This window comes from Cynara cardunculus, assembly GCF_001531365.2.
Source record: "Cynara cardunculus var. scolymus isolate 2C chromosome LG 5, CcrdV1, whole genome shotgun sequence".
Lineage (NCBI taxonomy): Eukaryota > Viridiplantae > Streptophyta > Magnoliopsida > Asterales > Asteraceae > Cynara > Cynara cardunculus.
The window spans coordinates 8876726-8889650 of NC_037532.1; the positions used below are offsets into that span (position 1 = coordinate 8876726).

At 33.9% G+C, this 12925-nt stretch overlaps 2 protein-coding genes across 2 annotated transcripts; one reads left to right on the forward strand and one right to left on the reverse strand.

The window, feature by feature from the left end:
- The first annotated feature begins 1313 nt into the window (after positions 1-1313).
- On the forward strand, positions 1314-5062 carry LOC112513764 (tubulin beta-3 chain). Its single transcript, XM_025120125.1, has 4 exons — positions 1314-1376; positions 2322-2721; positions 3101-3370; positions 4085-5062. Exons 2-4 carry the CDS (start codon positions 2328-2330, stop codon positions 4756-4758), a joined length of 1338 nt encoding a protein of 445 aa, XP_024975893.1. The 5' UTR covers positions 1314-1376; positions 2322-2327; the 3' UTR covers positions 4759-5062.
- Positions 5063-8518: 3456 nt separating this feature from the next.
- Positions 8519-11735, reverse strand: LOC112513765 (nascent polypeptide-associated complex subunit alpha-like protein 1). The gene is made up of 4 exons (XM_025120126.1): positions 11584-11735; positions 10398-10482; positions 9590-9717; positions 8519-9075 (listed from the first exon to the last, which is right to left on the reverse strand). The coding sequence occupies exons 1-4, from the start codon at positions 11641-11643 to the stop codon at positions 8743-8745; spliced, it is 606 nt and encodes a 201-aa protein (XP_024975894.1). The 5' UTR covers positions 11644-11735; the 3' UTR covers positions 8519-8742.
- Positions 11736-12925: the final 1190 nt, after the last annotated feature.

Sequence of the window (12925 nt, forward strand, 5' to 3'; positions counted from 1 at the left end):
ATAAATTGATAATAATATTAATGTATTTTTTGTAAATTTTATATGTATTTTCAAATTTATATTTTATTTAAAAATAAAAACATTATCGTTTTTTTAAACCCATATAAAATCGTATCATATTTACATAGATAAAAATTAAAATGAAACATTGAAATAAAAATGTATCTCAATACATTGCACGAATACCCTTCTAATTTAATTAAATTTATATTATTAAATGTTTGTTGAATAATATTTTAAAGGTAGGATGTAGGGGCAGAAATTGACTGCACACCTACTACCTGTGCCCAGGTGAGGAACACCTGTCCATTTGTCCAAGACTCAGGCCATCTATCAAATAATCAAGAGCATTGGTATTTATACTCATTTTAATGTTAATTTATATATTGAAAATGTAAAAAATAGTTTTGATGTTGATATGTACATATTAGAATAAAAGTATTAGGTAGGAGTGTAATTAGAAATGTATAAGGATGTAATCAGGGGTTGTTTGACAGTTGTTGAATGATTTAGTACAGAATAATTATGTAGTCAGAATGATTAAGAGACTCTCATGATATAATGCAAAATGAATTTTAACTATTTTGTTTGAACATTTGAATGTTTTGTAAGTTTTATTTTTTGCAATTAAAAATCATTACGCATTATTTGTGTTACCTAAAAACTCAAAATTTAAGCAAATGACAAGTTTTCATATTTGTAACTTGAAATTGATATAATACCAATAAAAAAATTGGTACCAAATATAATTAATTAGTACACAGTCTAAAATTTTACTTATCAATTATAATTGATTGATATATAATATTGAAAAAAAAATGACATCCTACCAAATCCACCTTAAATTATTCTATACCACTATAACTTTTAATTTATTAATTAACATTGATGTAATAATAATAAGTTATATGAGTATTAAAATATAAACTTACATTAAATAAAAAATATTTTATTTTATTATACGATACCGTTTTAGTAGATTAAAATCTTACACAATAAGTAAATGATAATATTAAATTTTACCGCTAAACAATTATCAGGTAAATGTTTAATAAACGGTCCCTAAATGATTATATTTATACCGAGTTTATTAATAAAAAAGGATATTAACAGAAAGTAACATTTATATATTAAATATAATATAATATAATATAATAATAATAGTATATATAGCAACGGCCGAAAATCATTTGTAGTAAGCCGGCAGATGGACCCTCCATCCGACGGTTATCAGAACCAGGAGGGAAACACGTACTCACTCTTCCTTTCAATTTATATAATCCCCTCCCACCTCTCTTTCATTTCTCTGTATTCTACACACTCTCACTTCCCCAAAATTCATCTCCGATTTCTTCCTCCTTCAACCAATTCAACAGGTATTGTTCTCCTTTTACTTGATTCATCTATCTGTACTTCATATGTTTTATGATTTGTTTGTTTTACAAAATTCTGAATCGTTTGCTTCATCTTTCAATTTCTTTGATCGGTATAGAATCTTGTAGACCTGCTAATGTTTTTGTTCGTTGTCAAGTGAATTTGGATCGTGTTCTCTGGTTTGATGTTAGGTTGCTTGCCACTTTTATTTTGTCAATTTCAAGAAATTTCGTGATTATGTATTTGCATGTAGATCATCCTGTTAGTTTTAGTTTATAGTTTATAGTTTTAGTTGTATTTACTGAAAAGCTGTAGTAGATCTGTTACGTTTTTGTATACTTCTCTGTAAGTTTTTACATCGTCGTCTCTGTTCTGATGTTAGGTTGCTTGTAAGTTCTTTTTGTCATTTTTCATGAAATTTCATGATTATGTATTTGCATTCAGATTTTGTTGTTTGTTTTTAGTTTATCGTTGCATGTTGATCATCTGAAGCAGGTCTTTGAATACTTTATGCCTGTTGGTTTATTTTGCGGTTTGATCTATTAAAACGTATGCCGTATGGATCTATATGGATCATATATTGATAGATCCATATGTTGATATTGGAGAACAATTTTTTTCATTTGATAGATTGTGCAAATTCTGAATATTTTTCACATTCACTAACTGTGCAAATTCTGCCATTCAAAAAGAAAGACGATAGAAGCAAATCCTTTCATCGTATTTTAGACATAGTTCTAAATCCTCTCGGGTGAGATATTACATTTCTAAACCGTCATTTATCTAAATCCTAGGAGAGTCTTGGCTCTCTCCTCTTAAAAAGCCGTTTTGTCATTCTGTTTTTGTTATTAATTTAAAATATTTTAATTATTTCTTCTTGTTTTCTACCAAACGTTGTTTATTACTAAATTCTTGAAATTGCGTTGTGTAAATTGGTACGTTTTCAGGGTAGGATGAGAGAAATCCTTCACGTTCAGGGTGGGCAGTGTGGTAACCAGATTGGATCAAAGTTCTGGGAAGTTGTATGTGAGGAACACGGCATAGATCCAACAGGAAAGTATATTGGGAGTTCTGATGTGCAACTGGAACGTGTGAATGTCTACTACAACGAGGCCTCTTGTGGGAGGTTTGTACCTCGTGCAGTGCTTATGGATCTGGAGCCTGGCACCATGGACGGTGTTCGAACTGGTCCCTACGGCCAGATCTTTCGACCTGATAACTTTGTCTTTGGTCAGTCTGGGGCTGGGAATAACTGGGCCAAGGGACATTATACCGAGGGTGCTGAGCTTATTGATGCAGTTCTTGATGTGGTGCGGAAAGAGGCTGAGAACTGTGACTGTCTACAAGGTAAAAAAACCACATTATTACTTTCAATGTTACTCCTGACTGACCCAAAGTTGTTTTTATTAAGGTGATTTGTGGTGGCAAGTTTCATCAAATCATATAAATACACACTTAACATTAAAACTTAATAAGAAGTACAACACATATACAGCTTGCAATTGTAATCACATTATTCTGCAAGGTCTAAATGAAAGCTTGCCTTTTTTGCTTAATGATTAACATTTATCACATTTGTTTTGTAGAATATGGAAAGACAAATAGGATTTTTGTATATTACTTCCTTCTGTTTTATAAAGATCTGTACTTTACAAATTACATCATATTAACAGATTTCTGCAAGTACAAGATTTGTTGTTCTGATTTCAGGTATGAATCATTGCAGGTTTCCAAGTGTGCCATTCCTTGGGTGGAGGGACAGGTTCCGGGATGGGTACTCTATTGATCTCTAAAATTAGGGAGGAATATCCTGACAGGATGATGCTCACTTTCTCAGTCTTCCCATCACCAAAGGTCTCTGATACCGTTGTTGAGCCCTACAATGCCACTCTCTCTGTTCATCAACTTGTTGAAAATGCAGATGAGTGCATGGTGCTTGATAATGAAGCTTTATATGATATTTGTTTCAAGACTCTCAAACTCACCAATCCTAGCTGTGAGTAGCTCTCTATACCTATTTTTCTTTGTTTTTCCATTATTCCCTATATGGTTTCTATGGCTTTTATCTGTGCTTCGTCCTCTAGCCTATGGAAATTACGATAATCGACTCTTATGAAACATTAATACAAGTGTGAACCTTGACCAAATGTCTAGAATATCCTTCAACCATAGAGACAATGGTGATTTTCGGGATACTTACATAAGTTTAGCTTAAAACTTGCCAAAAGAAAGAAGATCGCAATTAATATGTGACCGAATGAAAATTGTCGTCATATTTGAAATGGAGGGAGTATATGTTATTCGTTTGATTTTCCACTTGGATTTTACTGATACCTGTGGTTTCGCTGGTACTCATTTAAGTTTCTGGCGAATTGATCAAAATGATAGGTAGGTGCGTATATTACTGATTTTGGTGGCAAATGTAAGGTCTTTTTTCTTGTTAGATATTTGACATATTGTCATATCGTTTGTCGTCACATGTTTTGGCACTCTTTTTATAATTGAAAGTATGGGTTCAATTATTTCTGGTGTCAAAAAATGTAGTTGTCATGTCAAAAACACACCTGATTTTGGTCATATACAGCTTTCCTTGGTGGATTAGTTACAATTATGTCTGCCTTCTTCAACCTTTTTTTCTCTTTTGAAGCAATTCGTGTTCTAGTTTCATTTTCACATCTGATTTTGTGTATTTTAATAATGTAATGAATAGTTGGTGATTTGAACCACTTGATCTCTACAACGATGAGCGGGGTCACTTGCTGCCTTCGTTTCCCTGGTCAACTCAACTCCGATCTTCGAAAGCTTGCAGTCAATCTCATTCCATTCCCTCGTCTACACTTCTTCATGGTGGGATTCGCTCCATTGACGTCTCGTGGGTCCCAGCAATACCGGGCCCTCACCGTTCCGGAGCTGACCCAACAAATGTGGGACGCAAAAAACATGATGTGTGCCGCCGACCCACGACATGGGCGGTACCTGACCGCGTCAGCCATGTTCCGAGGCAAAATGAGCACGAAAGAGGTGGACGAGCAAATGCTCAACGTCCAAAACAAGAACTCATCCTACTTTGTGGAGTGGATCCCGAATAACGTGAAGTCGAGTGTGTGTGACATCCCTCCGAAAGGGCTGTCGATGGCATCAACATTCATAGGGAACTCGACTTCGATTCAGGAGATGTTTAGGAGGGTGAGCGAGCAGTTCACGGCCATGTTTAGGAGGAAGGCTTTCTTGCATTGGTACACAGGGGAAGGCATGGACGAGATGGAATTTACGGAAGCGGAGAGCAACATGAACGATCTGGTGTCGGAGTATCAGCAGTACCAGGATGCGACGGCCGAGGAGTATGGATATGAGGAAGAGGAGGAGGAGGAGGAGGGTGTGTAGGTTGGAAGTCTGTCACCGGACTCTGGACCGAGACTAAGAGGAGGTGTGTACATCAGCACATGGTGATGTCTAGTTTCATTTGGTATGGTTTTTGGTTTGGTTTGGTTAGGTTAGGTTATATATATATATATATATGTAATATGAATGTTGTTATTTCCATTCTATTACTTCACTATGATAAGATGGTAAATGTGTTGGTAGTTTATTAACCGCTGTGATAAGATGGTATGGTTTTTGGTTTGGTTTGGTTTGGTTTGGTTTAGCCAAGTTGATGTAAATGAGCTGATTTGGAAGTTGGGTGATCTCCTTTGTAATTTTTGAACCCTTGTATTCTCATCTTTAACTACTATTCTTACATATTGTCATTGAACTTACTAATTTGTTTTTTATAAAATGTGAGTATGTTATCATCACCAAATTTATTAGCCAACAACAACTAAGCTATAAACTAGTTTGCCAAATGGGGCTCAAGTGATGTGGACCTTCATGATTATAAACAGAAGAACATAGAGAATATGATATTGTTATTTTCTTCTTATATTAAGATGTTTTTTTTCTTTAGAGCCTACACTTTTTCATGTAGGTCTAGTGTTGCGTACAGACATATATTGAGCGTCAAAAAATGAGAACGAGGAAGTCAGGATGAGTTGAGACAAAATCAACCAAGACTGACGGAAACAATAATAAGGGAAAAGCCCTTAATTTAATTGAATTCATACTATATTTGTATAATATATAAAGCAATACGGCTTTCCACCTTCATTTGGTCGTGCTGCTATGATGTAAAGTGCAGTCTAGTCGTCCCAACGCATTTTAGGGTCCCTATTCTATTTCTCTTAAAGTCCTTTATGGATTTCATGTCGGGAATAGAGTTGTGACTTATTCGGCACTATATCACAATTCAGTCATTCTCGAGCATAGCTGTTCACGAAACATGGCATGGGACATCTGTCGGTGGCGGGTTAATTCTGAGCGAGAGGTCAAACCAATCTCATTCATCCTGATCTGATCCGAACAGATCTTGTTGAATGAATTGATCCATTGTTCTATGCCCTACTTCTTAGTTCATTTTTTCCTACTCGGACCCGCCGTACTTCCTTTGACTACTCCTGAGATATAGTGGAAACATTTTGTTATGGTGGAGAGTGGGGAGTGAAAACACCAATGCAGCAGAGAACGACCACATGAATCGGAATCCGCTTAACTTATTAAAATATACGACCGAGAAAGAAAGGCTTCGCGTTCTCCAAGTGGTTGATCTTAGCTAGCGTGCTAGCCGCTGCTTCATTTAGTATAGTGATAAGGTTTTCTCTTTCTTAGCGCGTCCTCCCCCTTTGTATAGTAAGGGGAACTTTGGTTGCGAAGCTTTCTCTTATACTTATAAGGCTCTATATTCTATGACTTGACTCAGCTTGACCTACTTAACTCAGCGATTAGAGTATCGCTTTCATACGACAAGAGTCATTGGTTGAAATCCAATGGTAGGTAAAACCGACCAAAAGCCCCGCTATTACCAGCAAGCAAGGACCGGCATATAGGAGTCAACTAAATGACTCAAAGCATTGGTTGCTTCCACTTGTGCCTTCTTTGAGCGCCTTGACACCTTAATATCAACTCGCCTCCCTCTTCCACAAGTAGGTGGAGACCAAGAGAGTCGAAAACCCCAACGGCAACCCTTCATCGTGCTACATGATCCTTTCGCGAAGCGCGCTCTCAGACGTTTCCGCCAGCGCGAGCAAAGAGGTTTTAAGATACCAGTCGACCAAGTGAAAGTGAACAGCTCCGAGCAAATCTTCTAGAGAGCGTACCCTTTGTTTCTACTCTTTCTCTCTTCTAAAAATAACTAAAAATCGAAAAAAGAAAAAGAATCCATTTTTTATTGTATGGACCCCTTAGACCTCCGACCAATGAGGTAATGACACATGCATGCATGCATATAAACTTTTAAAGAGTGGTTCGAGATCTGGATGGCACTATATAACTCAATCCATTATATTATAAGGTGGTGGACTATTTCTACTTAACTCTAAGATAGAGGATACTTTAAGGATATTTTTTTGAGATAAGGACTTGCAAAAGTAGAGTAGTCGTAAAAGTAAGATCTCAGACTCGTAAAAGACAAGTGAAAAGTCTCTCGAGGTTTCGCCGTGGGAATTTCGCGAGACTTTTCGCCGCTTTGAAACATTTTAAAATCTCGAAAAAGTTCCGCATGTTTTACCTCTAAAAAGTACCAAAGCAGGTAAATGCAAGGAGGTCAGAGTAGAGGAGCTTCCCGGGTAGGAAGCTAGTTAGGAGAGAAGTCACGTTTGGATTCTTAAGTTAAGTAGAGGGGCAAGGAAGAAAGCACGATAGGAGACATGTCTCGAGCCCCTATGTAACAGCGGAGAACTTTAGAGGTAGGCTAGAAAGGAAGGAAAAATCAAGGCTAGGTTATGTAATAAAGAAGGAAGATAATTCGTCTTTCGTCCTTATTGTGTCCCATGCCAGGATGAAGAAATCCAAGGATTTTTAGTCATGCTCATGGAAGTATTGACTCGTTTAATGCCGTTCATCAATGATATTGTAAAGAACCCATCATATTGATTCGAAAAATCTTTTTTAAAGTCTTCTGGTTAGAGTTGAGTTTGATCCAATACGTGTAAGAATTAAAATTACATATATACACTTTGAAGACAAAGGTAAAAAGACGATCTTTTCATTGTTAATAGAAATAAAGATGAGGGTATTTTTGGTTTTTGTGTTCTATTAATTACGAGATAATTAATATCAAAAAAATTCAACAATAAAACGTAATATAAAATGTGTTTTTTTTTTCCATGGCATACTGATTTAGAACTTTATTCAAGACTAGTTTTGTATCCGTGTAATGTGACGGGAGCCGTGAATTTTAACGCTTTTGAAGTTTACTAGTTTTATTAGAGAAGATTTAACGATGATATAAAGTACATTTGGTCTTTACATATTAATACAATTTGAATAAATAAGAGTTATGGTTCCAATTACAGTCCATCGATAGAAAAAATTGTATTACAGTTTAAAATCCAATATATTTAAACAACTTCACAAATGTGTTCGATCTACACCAAGAGCAAAGAATCAAGAGATCGAGAGCGAGACTGCGAGTTCAAGAGCAATTGAATGAGAACTTTTAATAACTGATGATGAATATCAATTTGAATCTCACCTTGAGAGATGAGAAAAAGACAAAGGTATGAGAAAGTAAAGACATAAATAAAAGGTGTCAAAAGTATCTTGTGAACATGAAAAGAAAAGATAACAATGTACATTGATAACTTGTACTATACTACTATATAGTACTTTCAATTATAGATTAATAGATTTTAAGACTGAATACATAAAATAGAAGTATTTAATGCATTATGAGCTGTTTTAAAGACTTTTGTGCATAAATATATAGTACTTTGTGCATTAAAAATTGTTTTTAAGACTTTTGATAAATCTGGTTTATAAGATAAGAACAAAAATTAAGTAGAAGGCATTTAGACTACCATATGATATCTCAATCAATATTGTATCATTTGATAAACATGTTTTGTAACCTTTGATTAATCACCGAAATACAGCATTTCATGTTCATTGTGGACGTAGATTATCAAATTGACAGTGCAACCCAATAATATGTGCTTTTCAGTTGCTTCTATCCACTTCTTAGTTTGTAAAATTTATACATGTCAAAAATGGGAGAAACTTTGATACGATACCGATACCAAAACCAAAACCAAAACTAAGAAACACATACCAAAATCATCAAACCATATCGTTTTCTTTTGTCATTTCTCATGAAGTTACAGAAGCAACCATAAGAAAAACATCAAGCAGAAGCAACATATTAAAAACATGCTCATAATCTCAAAAAACATGCACAAATAACATAGCATCATCTTAAACCTCATTAACGCGAAGAAAAAGACGAAAATTTACTTGTTCAACGGGTGGGGTGGGGTGGGGTGCGCTCAGTCCTTCCTAGTTTGTGAGTTCCATAATAGCAGATACTATGTCACCATCTGCGGCCTTCAAAGCCTTGACCGCCTTTGATCTCGACACCCCTGCTTGTGTCATAACCAACTCGATGTCCTTTGGCTCCACTCCGGTCTCGTCCACGTCTTCATCGTCCTGAGCCATGGCTGTTGGTTCAGGCTCTGATACCACGTTCCCAAGATTTGGTGCTTTAAATTGCTCGGCTGCTTGGCTCTGCAATTGTGAGCTTAGATCTTCTATCTTGGCTTCACCAAATATAACATAAGTATCTGAAGCAGGACTCTTGAATACATCAGGCTTCGAGATAACGAATAGAATCTGCAAGATAGCAATTTTCGTTAATATGCGCACTAACAACCATCGGGGTAACAAAGTACATGTGAGATGCAGTTTCTAATGTCTTGTAAATGGATATTGGAAAACTAATGCAATTTCTCATGTCTTGCTAATTTGAAGATCCAAAAAAACTATATCCACATAGAAGTCAAATTAAAATTATAAAATTTTGGGTTTTGGTATATTTGCTTAATTCAAAATTTTATTATAATTTAAATGATAAAAGTTTTTTGTTGGATAAAGATAATGATGCATTTTGTCAACTATCTTATTAGAGCTCAATGATTATCTTGTATTTAAATTGTGCTTATCAGTTGGTTATTAGTTAGTTTTATGGAGTTCAAAGAGCGTTAAGAAGTTATCTGTATACAGTAATTACCTGTAAACTTGAAATTTTAAGATATTGTGCATCAATAAGCAGTACCTAATGCTCAGTAAGTTGTTTTTGAGACTTCTAAGCAAATGATTTATGATATAGCAAAGATAGAGAACTAACATTCTTGCTCTTCTTGACGGTAACTCGGCTAACACCAGGAATTGGCTTCATTCCTAGCTTTAGCATAGCCTTCCGACTCTTCTTTTCGCTTCTACTTTGCTTAGACCTCCCACTTCCATCTCCGTGTCCTGCTTCCAGACAAACCGTTACCTTTGTGATCACAAAAGATGATCTGGTTCGAATAAAAGAAAATAACCACTATATATTTATACAGTGATATCTAGTATACAAGCTCAAAATACAACAAAGTTCGCTCTAGCTCCTAATTAATATAACAAAGTTCTAAAATTTTCTATTTCATACCCAATACCGTCAACATCAAGATGTCAATCAATATATATGATCCACCATCATATATTTTTTGACCAATATAAGTTGACAGCATGACATCCACAACATCAAATGTTACAAGATCAACAGTTTATCGGTCAAATGGGTACAAAATAAGAAACTCTTAACACTTTGTTGTTGAAAAAATCCGTTGTTACACTAAATACAGATTAGAACAACTTCATTGCATTTGATGTATTTTGCCCCTAATAATACCTCAGCACTATTTAAAGTAGGATTAGCTGGTACTGATTAACATATACTCAATGGTAGACAAACACGAAAGAAGAGAAAAACATGTAGACAAACATGGAAGAAGAGAAAAACAGGAGCAGTGTCATCCATTGATTAAACGTGCACAACTGAAAGCTGAATGAAGGTTGTAAATGGCTGATAGCATGAAACAGGGAGGAGATGGTGGAGAAAGAAGCAACAATTTGACTACAAAATCATGCACTCAGTTGAAATTCACTCTCACCTTCAACATCATCTTCATCCTTGTCATCGTCATCTTCATCATCATCGTCTTCATCATCATCATCTTCAACCAATGGTTCCTCATGCTGCAAGAAGTACCAATTTGAACATCAGATAATATGTTACTAAACCCAGGATTCAAAAACGTTCGTGGTAAAGCTTAAAACTATCTGGTTGCCATACTGGAAGATCAAATCAATGCAAAAACACTTAAAACCATGTTGCTATACATGACCATCAAAAGTAGAGTAAAAGAACTACAAGGAAATATAATGAAAGCAAGAATGTTTTGAAAGTATACCAAACTACCAAGGTAATTTTGAAGTAGAAATGTAAAAGAACCGACCTCAAAATCAGAAGCACTTTTGTAAAAATGAAGTGCTGGGATATTATTTCATTATTTATCAATTTTCTTATAGCTTTTAGTTCATGAATCAGATTTACAATTGCCAAAATAACTTCATGAACTGTGAATCCTATCATAAATTCGCTTCAACTTTTCTAGTAAAACTGTATTAAACCAAAATATACTTACATTATCTTCTCCCATTAATTGTTTGTAGCAATCTAACCAAATAACAGCAGCAGAACCATTAATTTTATGTTTTAGGCAAAAATAACTGAAAACTTGTATTGATATAGATCTTGTAGAGAGCTTTGATTGAGGTTACAAATGCCTTTATTAAGGGCTTTGGAGACATGCAAGCTGCCTCCTGTTCATGTGCGACTGCATCTCAGTATTGACAAAATCAAAAGTTAGATCTTCCCCTATATCATAAGTTCTACCATATAAATGGAAGGAAAACCTTTCTCTATGAAGCCAACAGCAATACTGATACCCAATCTCTGAATCATTTTCAAAAACAATCTTAAAAACATAGAATAAACAAGTAAACAATCACAACAATAGCCACAAAACCTTATAATTATGAAGTGCGGAACTAGATCAAGCTTCTCTAGCAGCATTTAACATGTACAGGTACTAATTTTTCCATTTTTCCAAATTTCTGCTAAACAGAATCACATAATACCGTAACTAAAACCGAAACATGAAAGAGTAAAATCAAACTAACATAGTTAATGAATAACATAAACATACCAACCAGAAAGAGATAAAATCAGATAAATCAAAACAGATCCGAAATGACAGATCAAGTTCTTGATTGATAAAGAGAAGGGATGCGTACCTCAATCTTCTGTTGTTCAAGATGGGCAGCAAGAAGCTCTTCTTGAGTTTGAGCAGTCATGATTTCAGAGATTTAGAGAGAGAAGGGTTTGGCGAAACGAGAGTAGGAGATAGAAAAACCCTAAAAATCTTGAAACACAAAACAGAACGGCGGTGGAAAGTGTATATGTATCCGCTTCTTTCTCATATCTTTGCCCCATTTTAGGCCCAACTTTGGATAAATTATTTTTATTTTATTTATAAAACTAAATTACGATTTTCATTCCCTTTTTTTATTAATCTGAATATCTAACCCGTTATGCGAGTCGACTAATCTCAGGATAACCATTATTTTACAGATAGCTCGAAGTCACTGTATTTGAACTTCCGTAGCCACAAGATAATTTTTATTTCTCCTTAAATTTAAACTTATGACCTTCTGATACTTTTGACCTTTGGAGTCAAGCTCAAACCAATCAGGCACCACCCTTGTGGTTGATGTTTCATCCCTTTGTTAATAACTAGAAAGGTACTCACACAATACAACAAAATATATCTTGATTTTTTTATTTTTTTGGTCTTTTTCGATTTTATGATACGACTTTATATAGTTTTGAGTAAACAATAATATTTTTTGATAAAATATAAATTTGAAGATATCATAAAAAAAATTAAAGATATATAAAAGTTCTCATTTTCTTATGTAATTTCTTTAATTAATTTTTTATTACAATTTAATTTAGGTTTAATAAGAAAGTAATTTATTTTTTATTTAATAATATAACTTTTTATAAAGATAAAAAATAAGTATCTTGTTAGAACTCAAAAATTATCCTAATTATATTTTAGATTTTATATTTAAAATAAGAAATTTATCTTATATTTGATTATATTTATCTATAGTTAATTACACGAATTCAAACATAGAGTTTAATAAGTTGTACTTACGTGCAACTTACTTATAGTCTTGAATTTAAAGTAATATGCATCAATAAACATATTTTACATATAAAATATGATTTTTAAAAGTTTTTGTCAAATATCTTATAATATAGTATAGGTTTCAGTTTCCATTTCTATGGTTTGTGATTAATTATTATTTTTGTTTTTGGACTAATTCCTACTATAAAGTATAAGGAACCAAAATAGTAACAAATTATAAACTATAGGGACCAAAATAGTAACAAATTCTAAACTATAGGGACCAAAACAACAACAAAATATAAATCATAAGAATTAAAATAACAATAAATTACAAATTATAAAGACAAATATCACAATTTCTAAATCATAAAAACAAAAATCACAATTATTTAACAAAACACATGGACCAGAAACATAATTTACTTTATTTCTAATTTAGT